This window comes from Manis javanica, chromosome 7 (genome assembly GCF_040802235.1).
Source record: "Manis javanica isolate MJ-LG chromosome 7, MJ_LKY, whole genome shotgun sequence".
Classification (NCBI taxonomy): domain Eukaryota; kingdom Metazoa; phylum Chordata; class Mammalia; order Pholidota; family Manidae; genus Manis; species Manis javanica.
In genome coordinates this window covers 105537662-105552244 of record NC_133162.1, presented here as the reverse complement: position 1 = coordinate 105552244, position 14583 = coordinate 105537662, and the positions used below count along the sequence as shown (strand labels likewise).

The following is a 14583-nucleotide window of genomic DNA, read 5'->3' as shown; positions in this document are numbered from 1 at the left end:
CACACAGACGATTTAAGAGGAAATAAAATACCTTCTTTCTTTTGCAGAAGAGTCCCTCTTGACTTCCATCTCTGCCTGTTTGGCCAGCAAGGCAGCAGCTTTAGCAGCTTCTACTTCTTCCTTTGTCTTTGCAAACCGAGCAGCTCTCTCTGCACGGTCCTTTAAAACAGTTGTTGGACAATAATTACGTTTTACTGCCAGAACGATCTACTCACACAGTTCCAAACACAAGGAACAAACACAAATATGCATGGAAATCCTTAAAGCCATTAATGAACTTTTGTTCTGGATCTGGTATGTTTTAGTTTTATCAACTGTCAAGGACCAGAGTTGTTATTAAATAAACAAGGACTTGATTTAGGTGACTAATACATCTTCAGAGTATGGAACAAGGTCTAGCATACAGCAGATAATCAATATTTGCTGAGTGAACAAAATATTAAGGTAGGCATGGTTTTCATGCATATTTAATTCTAAAAGCAACTGTTGCTAAGCAATCATAGGCTTCTACTTGATGTGTCTAAATTCTCTGTTTCAGACAAGAATGCTTGTGACTAAAGGAGACTGCTAGGTAACCAATTCTTAGCTTCTTTTCTAGGTAATCTTTGAAAACTATCTTTTGACTACTGATAAAATTCATAACATTACATGGAGAAAAATTATTTTGAAAAAAATCATCTCAATTATAATCTTAACTATTTTAATTCAATATATAATTTCTAGTAAAAGAAACTGAGAATTCGTAGTCTTTGAATCACTAAAATCTATTATATTTTTGTGCACTGTCTGGTAGTAAACCAAAACCACTGTGAATGGAAAAACAATTTCACAAATGGGTTAGAGTCAAGTGTTAAAAATGAACTGAATACTCACCAATGCAATCTGCTGTTTTATACGCTCTCGAGCTGCCCTATCTTCTGCCTTTTCTCTGTTTCTTTCCTCTAGCATTCTTTTTGTTAATTCTTCTTCTTGCTTTCTTTTATAATCCAACATTTCTTTTCCAGTTTTTCTCCTCTCAATTTCCTTCTTAATCTCTCTCTGAATTAAAGAGAAACTAAGCCTTATAAACCAAAAACATACTTTGATCATCTGCCATAGATACTATTTTATATGCAGGGGAAGCTGGTTATAGGGGATAGATAAAGGACTAAACAACTTCATAAATGTAAAGGTCATAAAAGAAATCCATGTAGTCAGTGGGAGCCCATCAAAATCCCCACCCCAGCTCAAAGTGCCTTACTTCCTACTTACCACTAGTTCCCTTTTTTCCTCCCTGATTTATCTGATATTGACTTTAAAATATACATATCCATTTTTAAATAAATACAGAAGCTAACGGCCAATGTCCATCAATTTATAAATCTTTGCCAGTCGTTAAGATTATGATGTGGTCATTTTAATTTGAAAACAAGCAAAATTACAGGTCTTTGGTTTCTAAAATGAGTTATGTTATCCTCCAAAGACAAAAGATAATCATATATTTGGCTCAAAGAAATGATAACCTTCTAACATTAGAATCTTAAAGAGATGACACAGTTTAGATGCACATAGGAAGGGAAAAAAATGAATGGTACACTAGAATGCAGCAATACCAGAGAAAAAAATTCAGCAAAATGTCTACAAATTTCTTTTCTTTCTTTCTTTTTTTTATTTCCCTCCAAATTAGAACTGATATAACCTTTATTCTAGGTAAGCTTCTCTATACTTCCAGCAAGAGTCGAATTTATTCCATGGACCGTAATATTTGTCTTATATCTATGAAAAATGGATGTCTTTGTTTTTTTATTTTCTATATTAGTGTTCAAATATAAGGCAGTGGTAATAATCCACACAAATAAATGCTAAATTGTGGAACAGATTACAGCAAATATCTGTCAACAGACTAAACTCCTGAGGTGCCACAGCAACCATTTTGTCCTGAAGTGGTAAGAATCACATATAATCTTTCTGCACTCAGAGCAAAATATATTTCCTTGTTCCAACACTAGCAAATAAGGACACAATAGGACAGTAGGTATTTATTATACTTTACAAAATGAAGATTAAGTCTAAAGAATTTGACCCCTTTTTGGTTGTGTAAGGTTATTCTGAACAGGAGATTGGTACTCTACTGGAAGAGTGTCACTATACCGAATGTAAACCTCTTTGATCTTGTATTAACAATGCATTAGCTAATTTAATGTAGTTTTATCTCACCAAAAATTAAGGAATTATTTATATTGGTGTTCATTACCATAATGGTATTTTAAAATCACAGCTTTGTTTCTAAATACCTTAATCTCCCAGAAGCAATTGTAATTCATTCTAGAATTAGATTTGCACTCCCGTGTTCACATGACTTAAGTGGTTTTGCTCTACAAAGTTAATCACAATAATTAGCCTAGTTTACTGGTTACAGGTGTATGGTTTAGAGTCAAAATTTTGAAATTTGCAAGTGAATTTTAGGTTTATCTATTCATCTACTTACTATTTCACCTAATACAAATTTCTGTGCTATGTAATGGGGATATTCAATAAGCAAAACAGACTCAGCCCCTGTTCTCATAGAATTTACATTCTGGCCCAGATAAGTAAATAAGTGAGTTATTGAAAATGTTGGTTAGTTTCAAGAATCACATAAGATACCATAAAAGATATAGGACAGGTCTAATTGCTCTCGTGTTTTAGGGAAGTCTTGTCTGGAGAAATTACACTTGATTTCAGGTCTGAAAAATGACTAAGAATTGACAGAGAGGGAGACTAGTGGGGTTGGAGAGCTGTCCTGGCGGAGGGAGAGGCCCTTGAGTAAGTCGCTGAGGCACGGGGTGACCTGGAGTGATTGATGGAAGACCTGAAGGAGGAGCCATGTTCTCACGGGAACAGGGTGTGGGAAGAGTCCGGCAGAGAGATAGGGCTTCACTGTGCATTAGGTAAAACCATCTGAGAAGGTATTGGCTTCAACAAACCTCACCGAGCCTCATTTCCTTCTTCCGTAAAATGGAGAAAATAGTGCCTTCACATTTGTATTTTCCTCTGAGGGAACATTTTAAATGGTATGTTCTTATCACTCACTCTCTCCCATTTAGATTTGTTCCTCCAGGGTGTTATTCTTTTTCTTTGTGTTTTACACAAGAAACTGTCAGCTCCGGTGTGGCTTAAAGGATCCACTGTCTATTTCTCTCTGATGAAATCCTTGCCCAGTGCTCCACTGACCTTTTGAATTGTCCCTCTTTACCTCTGTGTTATCCTGGTTGCAACATGAGCTCTCTTTTCAGTGAGGCCTGGCTCGTCCCCTCTGGCCACCACTCTCGCTCCTTTCCTTTCTCCCAGTGCCCACTAGCCCAGCCCCTTGGTGCTCTCTGTCCCTATAAATTTCTTTTCACAAAAATAAACTAAAAATTTGATCTGCATCAAACCAATTTTAGATCCAGTTCCTTTATTCTTAGTGTAAAAGACTCATTGCAGAGGGAAAAAAGATGATCCACCTTTTTACTAGCGATTTATAGAAAGTGCACAAGAAGGTGTACAGTGTGATCCCCACTACAGAAGACAGATAATTTCCTTCACTGTGCTATGACACTGAACTATATCCAGGATACCATCCTTGGTCAGCAAAACAGGGCAGGTAATCAAACATTCCCTTGCTCAATGGAAGAGTAGATCAATGCCAGGCACAAGAACTTTACCTGTTCTTCCTCTTTTCTTTTCTCTTCTCTCCTTTCTTCAAGTTTTTTGGTTAGTCTGTAAAAGTTTTTTAAAAATAACATTAACTGAGACACATCATATGAATATAAAATACATTTAGGGGATCTATTTAGCTAAAAATAATTGGGAAAACAGAGAGACAAACAAAAAGCTCCTGGAAGTGAAGCAAGCACTATCTGGCCCCCAGTCCTTAAAGAAACCCAATCAGTCAGTGGGAGCCCATCAAAAGCCCCACCCAGACTTTAAGTGCCTTACCTCCTACTTACCATTAGTTCCCTTTTTTCCTCCCTGATTTATCTGATACTGACTTTAAAATACACATATCCATTTTCAAATAAATACATAAATCATGACTTACAAATGGCTTACACAGATGTAAACAGCAATATGACACACAGCTGTTAAAAATAAAAGCAAAAAACTGAAGGGTAGCATTTATAAAAATGGTTAGTAACAACAAACTTGATTCTCAATGTAAGAAGTTCATCAATTAAAACTAATGTTTCTGAAAGCAGACAATAGTAATGGTTGCACAACCTTGTGACTATACTGAAACCCACTAAATTGTAAACTTTTAATTTTATGGTATATGAATTAGATGTCAGTTTTTACAAATTAGTGGTATCTTGTCTAAGAGGAATTTGGGTTACACAAATGTATGCATTTGTCAAAATTCAGCTGAACAGCTTGTGCCAGAAATAAAGGAAGTGCTCAAAGAATAATGGGATCTATGTCAGAAGGACAGAAGACCCAGCATAAAGAGGACAGGGTGGGGCCTGGCTCAGAGGGCATAGATCTCTGGGGGCCCAAACCTAGGCTGGAGCCCCTACTCAGTGAACAGAACCTCTGCCAATATTTTTATTCTTAGGAAACAGACATTCAAGTATTTAGGTGAAATGAAATGATGCCTGCAACTTTCAAATGAATCAGCAAAGAAAAGTGGTCATTACACCATTCTTTCAACTTTCTGAAACTTAAAACCTTTCAAAATAAAAGGCTGGAATTAATGGCACTACATATTATTTTTCAAGATAATCCTACCATTTTTTAAACATAATGATATCAGCAAAATAATGCATTTTAGCTGGAAAACTTACGTGAATCACTAAATGATTCATATTTCATATCTTTTAGATTTAAAAATTAAAGCTGTATATATTTTATTTGGCATTAAAAAGAAAAATTTAGATGTCACAATTACAAACCATCAATCTGTTTTTTTAAAATTCAAGTTTACTCTTGAGAAAAGGCAGTTCAAATAGAAAATCTATGTTCTTATTATGTGCAAGAGAGGATAAGTTTCTGAGTTGACAATGATTTGGATTAGTCAGTCACCTTCCCCCTAACAGAATTACTTTCCCTTGAAGCTAGAACCAAAAAAAGTATAAGACCTAGTGCGGAATAATAAGTTTCCCAAAACCTTGATATCTGGAAATAGATGTTATGGCTTAAGAGGAAAATTAGACTCCTACATTTACTAATCCACCCAGACAAATTTTAAGGCTGAGTTTTTAATGTGTATGAAATATATTTTAAAACATTGTCAAGGCTACGGCAAAATTCATGACTCTCCTTTATAAAGCTCAGTATTAGGTCATTCTACAAGTACAGATCACACCACAGGGATTGATGCGTCCAATGTATCTGGGTTGGGAAAAAGCACTACAGACCAGTTCTGTGGAACAGAAAAACTAGCAGCACTACAGGGCTTCAGAGACCAATAACCCTGCAGAGGATGAGTGAGTCAGAGGCATAAAAGCCCAGAGTCTACAACAGGGGAAGGTGGGGATGAAGGTAACTTTAAGAGGACACTTGGGATTAAGAATATTGTATAGGTTGGTGTTTTCGTCATTGTTATTGTCAGTGAATCAGATTCCACAAAAGAAAAAAAATTCCTAATGGGTACAACTCAGATGAATAAAATGCAGGACCTCTGTCTATGAATTAATATTAGGACCTTTAGGTCCTGATTAGGCTCTGTGGCTTAGCTGAGTCTGATAAATTAACCTCAGCAACAACTTGAAGTGTTTACACAATTTTAATTATGTGACCACATGTCTGAGACTTTTCAAAAGTTGTTTAAGCAGCGAAGAATTACTTCCCAATGAAACTGATCCATTCATTACTAAGAGTTTGTCCACATTTCATCCAACTTTAATATTAGATCCTTTTTTAAAAGGCCCCAGCCACATGTTTCATATAATGGTCCTAACAGCATATGCTATCTTCAAAAAATTTGCATATCTCTCTTCCCAAGCAGGCTTTAAAGTTTTCTTCATTTTAAGAACTCTCAAACAACTGTAGACCCACACTCTGTCCTGATGTGCTAATTATAAAAGTAATAATGCTCAACAAAGAAAATTTGGCAATCTCAGAACAAAGCAAAGAAAAAAAAAACCAATTCCTTTCAGAGAAATTATACTAAACATTTGTTGTGTACATTCAAGTGTATTTGACTCCTTATACTGTATATCACACATAAAAACCAGTATGTTTATCTATAGTAACTGGTTTTTTTAAATGGCATATGATATTCTATTTGCAGAACCACATAGACACAAACAGACATTCCCTTATATAAGAATGGAAGTTATTACAATGGGAAAGAAACTCTCTTTTCCCATTACAATTAAATAGCACTGCACCCCACCCCAAAATAAAGGGCAACCTGTCATGTTACGTGTAATTTCACCCAGTTTCCAAATCCTTTTCTGACTTCTGATTTTTACTGCACTCCAGAATGGTGCAAATGAGGGTGCACAGTGGTGGGCTTGGTGTTAGCAAAACAGAAGGAAACAAAAGAAGATGAACCCCTGGGAACTTCAGCTTCCCTGTTGCTGTTCTTCCAGCCTAATACCATTTTTCACCCCCGTGAGAATATCTATCCTGCTTTTTACCTCAAGATCCTGGCTTGCCCCAATTCCTACAAAGAACAATCAGAATCTAAGTTTTGCTGAAATTAAGCTTTTACTGAGCCACAAGCAAACCCCAATACCCACTGTCAGAATCATGTTAAACTTTGTATTCCCCCACCATCTACCTGAACAAGAAAATGGCAAGTTTAAGGAATTTTTCTTAATTTCCATGTATCAATAAGTAGTTTTAAGTCAGGGTTAAAAAAGATTTCTGCAAACCAAGGAACTTGTAGATTCCTTCAAACCAAGAGCCAGAATTCACCTCCTTACACAAATACACACTCTACACCAACAAAAATACAGAGCAACTCCTCCTGAAGAACTGAGGGCTGAGTGAACAGTTTCTGCATGGCAAAGGATAGAGAGACCACACAGAGAATGGCAAGAGAGATGGAGACACAGTAACAACAGGAATCCCATCCCTGAAACTAGGAATAACAGCAGGTAGGGGTATCAGAGGGACCCACACACAGATTCGCCTGCTCTGGGGCACAGGAAAAGAACCACAGAAAAGGGCAACTATAATATAAATGAAGGAAGTAAGTTTACTAAAATTAAAAGTGTCCACCAAATGGTGGGGTAACTGCTAGGATCTGACTCTCCAAGATCTAAAGTGTTGGTGAGCACCACTGTTTACATTTCCCCTCCACCTTAGTAGCACAGATGGGAGCAGGGCTCAGGCACATAAGCTGGCCTACAGACTGAGAAAGCCCCTGGCCCATACCAGGTCCAGATGTCCCCCAAAAGCAGCCTTGATGGACATGTCTGCCCAACCTCCAGGAGCCACACCAAGATGGCACTGCTGCAGCACACACCAGGATACCCTTGGCTGGAAATGCCCTGCTCAGATCAACCTGGGACTTGCTGGCCCATGCCCACTTTGCCTCCAGTTATCCCACCAGAGCACCCCTTGCAAGGAGCACCCCAGGTTCCCCTAGCTTGCAACTACTTCAGCTCCAGCCATGCCACCAGGGCAACCTCAATGTGCAGTACCCAGAGACACTCAGCTCATGCCTAATGTATCTCCAACCAGACAGCCAAAGCTACCAGGCACACACAGTTGACCCAGAGGACATTCCCATACAAGGCTACTCCCTCAAGACTGTGAAAGGTAGCTGTTTTGTCTGATTCATAAAAACAAAAACAGGAAGCAAACAAAATGAAGAGACGAAAGAACAAGATAAGACTTCAGCAAAGAACTACATGAAACCAAGTTAAGCAATCTACCTGACAAAGAGTTCAAAGTAAGAGTTACAAATATAATCGAGAGAACAGTAGAGGAACTCAGTGAAAACATCAACAAAGAAATGGAAAATATAACAGAGAGCCAATCAGAGTTGAATACAATAAATGACATGGAAATACCCTAAAGGCAATTAACAGCAGATTAGAGGATGCAGAAAACAGATCAGCAATCTGGAAGACAAGGTAACAGAAAAGAGTCGAAGCTGAAAAAAAGATTTTTGAAAATGAGGACGGGTTAAGGGACCTCTAGAACACCACTGAATGTATTAACATTTGCATTACAGGAGTCTCAGAAGGAGAAGAGAGAGAGAGAGAAAGGAGTAGAAACTTTGTCTGAAGAATTAATAGTTAAAAGGTTACCTACCTAAACTATGGAAAGAAACAGACATCCAAGTCCAGAAGCACAGAGAGCCCCAAACAAGATGAACCCAAAGAGGTCTACACCAAGACACATCATAATTAAAATGTCAAAGATTAAAGATAGAGAATCTTAAATTCAGCAAGAGTAAAGCAAAGTTATGTACAGCGGAAACCTGTACAGCTGATTTTTCAGCAGAAACTTTTCATGCCAGTGGGAGTGGCATTATATATTCAAAGTGCTGAAAGGAAAAGCCTACAGCCAAGAATACCCTACCCAGCAAGTTTTCACTCAGAATTGAAGGAGAGAGAAAAAATTTCCCAAACAAAAGCTAAAAAGGAGTTCACTACTGCTACATTGGCCTTACAAGAAATGTTAAAATGGTCCATCTTTAAATGGAAAAGAAAGGACCACAACTAGAAAAAAACAATGGAAAAATTTCATTGGTAAAAAGCAAACAGGGAGTAAAGGTAATAGCTCACTCACTTAAGAGCTACTATGAAGGTTAAAAGTCAGAAACAGTAAAATCAATTACATCCAAAGAATCAATTAAGAGAATCACAAGATGAAAAGATGTGAAATACGAAGATACATAAAACATGGACTGAGGGAGTAAAAAGGTAGTACTGTTAGAATGCATTCAAATGTAAGTGACCATCAGATTGATACAGACTGCTACACACTTAGGATGTTGTATATAAACCTCATGGTAACCAAAAACCAAAAACCTGTAAAAGATACACAAACAAAAAAGATCAAGAATTTGAGGCTTAACACTAAAAAGTCATCATTTAGGAAGAGATCAAGAAAAGGAAGGATTAGAAACTATAAAAACAAACAGAAAACAATAAACAAAATGTAAATAAGTACATACCTATCAACAATTATTTAAAATGTAAAATGGTCTAAATGCTCCAAAAACTTAGGGTGACTAAAAGGATTAAAAAAACAAGACATATCTACAGGCTGCTTAAAAGAGACTCACTTCAGACCTAGAGACACATAGAGACTGAAAGTAAAAGATTTAAAAAGATTATCCACACAAATGAAAATGGGAAAAAAAAGCTGAGGTAGCAATATTCATACTGGTCAAAACAGACTTTAAAACAAAGGCTATAGCAAGAAACAAAGAAGGGCATTACCTAATGATAAAGAGATCAATCCAGGAAGAAGATGTAACAATCATAAATATTTATACATCAAACAAGGGAGCATCTAAATATATAAGTACCTAAAAAAACAAAGAAATTGACTGTAATACTTCAACAGTAGGGGACTTTAACACCCCACTTATATCAACAGATAAATCATCCAGACAGAAAATCAGTAAGGAAACAGTGGCTTTGAACACCACATTAAACCAGATAGACTTAACAGGTTATGTACACTACATACCATTCAAAATCAGCAGAATACACATTCTTTTAACATGCAAATAGAACATTCTCCAGGGTAGACTATATGTTAAGTCCATAAAAAAGCTCTCAAATGTAAGAAGACTGAATTGATATTAAACATCTTTTCTAACCACAACACTATGAAACTAGAAATCAATTACAAGGAAAAAACTGGAAAACACAAATACAAGGAGGCTAAAAAAGTGCGACTAAATAACCAGTTGTCACAAGAAATCAAAGAGGAAATAAAAAATAATACAAGGAAATAAATAGAAATACAATGGTTCAAAACCTTTGGGATGCAGCAAAAGCAGTTCTAAGAGGAAAGTTTATAACACTACATTACAGGTCTATTTCATGAATCAAAAACAAATTCAAATTAACAATATAATTTTACACCTGAAAGAACTAGACAAAGAAGAACAAAGCCCAAATGAGTAGAAGGAAAGCTATAATAAAAAGGATGATAAGAGATAACTATGAAAAATTATTTGTCAACAAGTTGGACAACCTGTAAGAAATGAATAAATACCTAAAAACATGTAATCTTCCAAAACTGACCAGGAATAAACAGAAAATCTGAACAGAATAATAAACAGTGATGAAACTGAATCAGTAATCAAAAAACTCTCAACAAACAAAAGTCAAGGACCACATGGCTTCACAGGTGAATTCTACCAAACATTTGAAGATTGTTAATACCTATTAAATTATTCCAAATTATTCCAGAAAAGAGGAAAAAATGTTTCCAAATTCATTCTATGAAGCTGTATCACCTTAATACCCAAAACAAAGACATTACAAAAAAGAAAATTATAGAACAGTATCTCTGATGAATACAGATAAAAAAATCCTCAAAAGATATTAAAAATTCACCAGAAGAGAAGAAATTCAGATGGCCAACAGACACATGAAAAGATGCTCCACATCGCTAGTCATCAGAGAAATGCAAATTAAAACCACAATGAGATATCACCTCACACCAGTAAGGATCGCCACCATTGAAAAGACAAACAACAACAAATGTTGGCAAGGTTGTGGAGAAAGGGGGACCCTCCTACACTGCTGGTGGGAATGTAAATTAGTTTAACCATTGTGGAAAGTAGTATGGAGGTTCCTCAAAAAGCTCAAAACAGACTGTGAAGGGGTATGTGGGGGTGGGGGGGACTTGGTGAAGGGGGGAGCCTAGTAAACATAATGTTCTTTATGTAATTGTAGATTAATGATACCAAAATTTAAAAAAATTAAAAAATAAAGCTCAAAATAGAAATACCATTTGACCCAGGAATTCCACTTCTAGGAATTTACCCTAAGAATGCAGCAGCCCAGTTTGAAAAAGACAGATGCACCCCTATGTTTATCACAGCACTATTTACAACAGCCAAGAAATGAAAGCAACCTAAGTGTCCATCAGTAGATGAATGGATAAAGAAGATGTAGTACATATACATAATGGATTATTATTCAGCCATACGAAGAAAACAAATCCTACCATTTGCAACAACATGGATGGAGCTAGAGGGTATTTTGCTCACTGAAATAAGCAAGGCGGAGAAAGACAAGTACCAAATGATTTCACTCATATGTGGAATATAAGAACAAAGGAAAAACTGAAGGGACAAAAGAGCAGCAGAATCAGAAAACCCAAGAATGGACTAACAGTTACCAAAGGGAAAGGGGTTGGGAAGGATGGGTGGGAAGGGAGGGAGAAGGTGGGAGAGAAGAAAAGGGGCCTACGATTAGCATGTATAATGTGTGGGGCAGGCACGGGGAGAGCTGTGCCACACAGAGAAGACAAATAGTGATTTTACAGCATCTTACTATGCTGATGGACAGTGACTAATGGGGTATGTGGGGGGGACATGGTGAAGGGGGGAGTCTAGTAAACATAATGTTCCTCATGTAATTGCAGATTAATGATACCAAAATAAAAAATAGAAAAAATAGAAAATATTAAAAAAAAAATTCATTAGAAGGATCATTCACCATGACCAAGTGGGGTTTATTCCAGGGATGCAAGGATGGTTCAGTATCTGCAAAACAATGTCATGTATGCCACATAAAAGGAGAAAAAAACATGATCATCTCACTAGGTACAGAAAAAGCATTTGACAAAATTCAACATCCATTCATAATAAAAACTCTCAATAAAGTGGGTACAGAGGAACATATCTCAGCATAATAAAGGCCATGTGTGACAAACCCACAGTGAACATGATACTCAATGGTAAAAAGTTGAGAGCATTTCCTCTAAGATCAGGACTAAGACAAGGATGCCTACTCTCCCTACTGTTATTCAACATAGTACTACTGGAAGTCCTAGCTGCAGCAATGTGAGAAGATGGTAACAACACCTATTATGATGAGCATTTGTAATATATGTAATTATTGAATCACTATGTTGTACACCTGAAACTAATATTCTCTATCAACTAACTACACTTCAATGAAAAAATAAATAAAAAATAAAAGATTCTTCGCTATCCATTTACCAATAACTCATAAGTTTTAAAAATCATAGTATAAGAGACTATTTTGATAATTACTGTATCATTAAATACTCAACTAGAAACCAAAAATTCAGAAATTTCTATCTGATTATTAGACCAACTAATAACACATAACATTTAACAGACACCCATTTATATAGAAACCAGGCTCATAAAAGCAGCCAAAGTTCTTGTCCATATGGAATTTACCCTATGGCAGAGAGAGATAAAGAGAATGAGCAGACCTAAAGCTTACTGATGACTTTAGATATAGAGTAAGTTTACTTCCAGAATATAATCCTCATGGATCCAAATAAGGTGGTCTGGTAAAAAATATCAAACCAAAATTCTGAAGCTTTGTTTGTGTAATTTTAGCTTTTATTCAAATTAATGTAATAACTAAAAACTGCAGTCTTTTTAAAAATACTATTTGTGAAAATAAGAGCAAACCTTTCCACTCTGATGGTGAGGTCCTCTGCAGGTCTCTGATTTGAACATCCACTAGGCTCCTGAGATGGAGTGGCATGGCCTGAACTTTCTTCTCCTTAATTATTAAATAAAAAGAAATAAGAATTATATTGCATTTAATGACAATTTTTAAGAGTTATAAATCTTTTGGGTCGTGTATGTTAATCTTATTCCTAAAACAATACATATTTTCTCTAAGAATGGAGCAGGAGGTAATAAATGAGCTATTAGTAATTCTAAAGTTTGGATCTTGTTACAATAGTATATAAATGGGAAATAAGGCAGTTACTGGTTGAGGGCCACCAAGGTAAAGGTCAGAGGTATAACATGAAGGAATATTTATCTGGCAGGCAGGGATAAAACAAAAGTAGAGCAGGCATGCCTGCTATTGGTAGCTTCACTCTAGATCAGCCACTGTCCAATATCTGTGCTATCCAGTAGAGAAGGCACTAGCCACATGTGGCTACTGAACACTTGAAATAAAGCTAGTGCTGCTTTTTTCAATAGCCAAGATAATGGAAGCAATCTAAGTGTCCATCTCTAGATGAATAGTTAAAGAAGATGTGGTACATATATACAATGGAATATTATTCAGCCATAAGAAAGAAACAAATCCTACCATTTGCAACAACATGGATGGAGTTGGAGGACATTATGCTCAGTGAAATAAGCCAGGTGGAGAAAGACAAATCCCAAATGATTTCCCTCATTTGTGGAGTATAACAATGAAGCAAAACTGAAGGAACAAAATGGTAGCAGACTCAGAGACTCCAAGAATGAACTAGTGGTTACCAAAGGGGAGGGCTGTGGGAGGGCGGGTGGGGAGGGAGGGAAAAGGGGACTGAGGGTTATTATGTTTAGTACACATGGTGTGGGGGATCATGGGGAGAACAGTGTAGCACAGAGAAGGGACATAGTGGATCTCTGGCAATTTGCTGCACTGATGGACAGTGACTGCATTGGGGTATGGGTGGAGACTTGATAATATGGGTAAATGTAGTGACCACATTGTTTTTTCATGTGAAACCTTCATAAGAGTATATATCAATAATACCTTAATAAAAAATTAAGTAAAAAAAAAAGAAAGAAAGCTAGTGCAGGACTAAATTTTTAATTGTACTTAATTTCCATTAAATTAGCCACATGTGGCTATGGCCAAAGTATTCAATACTGAGGTTCTAGAGGGCACATTTGATTCTGAGTATCACTCCAGACTTATTCTGACCCAAGGGATCTACTTCTGCAAACCAGTGATCCCTTAGAGTAGCTTTTTTTATCTACACAGATGGTCCCTGATTTATAACAGTTCAACTTAGGATTCTTCAATTTTATGATGATGTAGAAGTGATACATATTCAGTGGAAACTCTACTTCGTATTTTCAATTTTATCTCCTCCCAGGCTAGTGATATTTCGTAAGATACTCTCTTGAGATGCTGGGCAGTGGCAGCAAGCCACAACTCCCAGTGAGCCATGACATAACAAGGTTCATTAACTGATACACTTATATCCATTTTGTACCCACACAACCCTTGTTTTTCAGTTTCAGTACAGTACTCAATTACATGAATATCCAACACTTTACTATAAAATATGATTTGTTATATGAGTCTGATCAACTACAGGCAAATGTAAGTTGGTCAAAGCACATTAAGTTCTAAGCACATTAAAGTAGGCTAGGCTAAGTGGATGTTTGGCAGATTATTAAATGCATTTTCAATTTATGATATTTTCAACTTACAATGGGTTTATTGGGATGTAATGCCACTGAAAGTCAGGGAAGATTCGTATTCTTTTAATATTTCCTGAAGGACAGAATTTTGTCCTGGCCTGTTGTACAAATAGCTATGATCTGGTACTTTGTTTTACAACCTGTGCCATTTTCTTCCTTACCACCTGCCACCAACATGATTCTTCTTCACATTTTTATCTTTGAAAAAACAAAGGATATGGAGCAATAAAGTCTGGGTTCAAGTCTTGTACTGTCACTTCAGTAATTTACTTTCTCTCTCTGTGCTTCATATGTAA

General features: G+C 36.4%; 1 protein-coding gene across 6 annotated transcripts in view; it reads right to left on the bottom strand.

Annotated features, from left to right (window-relative positions):
* Window positions 1-14583, bottom strand: part of UBXN4 (UBX domain protein 4) — a 43897-nt gene that overhangs the window by 8970 nt on the left and 20344 nt on the right. For 4 of the 6 annotated variants that reach the window (XM_073241377.1, XM_073241380.1, XM_073241378.1 and 1 more), the window contains 5 exons: window positions 13176-13292; window positions 12539-12632; window positions 3666-3720; window positions 874-1038; window positions 32-159 (listed from right to left, as the gene is read on the bottom strand). In XM_073241377.1, the coding sequence (XP_073097478.1) occupies window positions 32-159; window positions 874-1038; window positions 3666-3720; window positions 12539-12632; window positions 13176-13292 (559 nt within the window). The remainder of the gene's footprint in view (window positions 1-31; window positions 160-873; window positions 1039-3665; window positions 3721-12538; window positions 12633-13175; window positions 13293-14583) is intronic. The other 2 variants (XM_073241379.1, XM_017673490.3) reach the window with 1 other exon arrangement.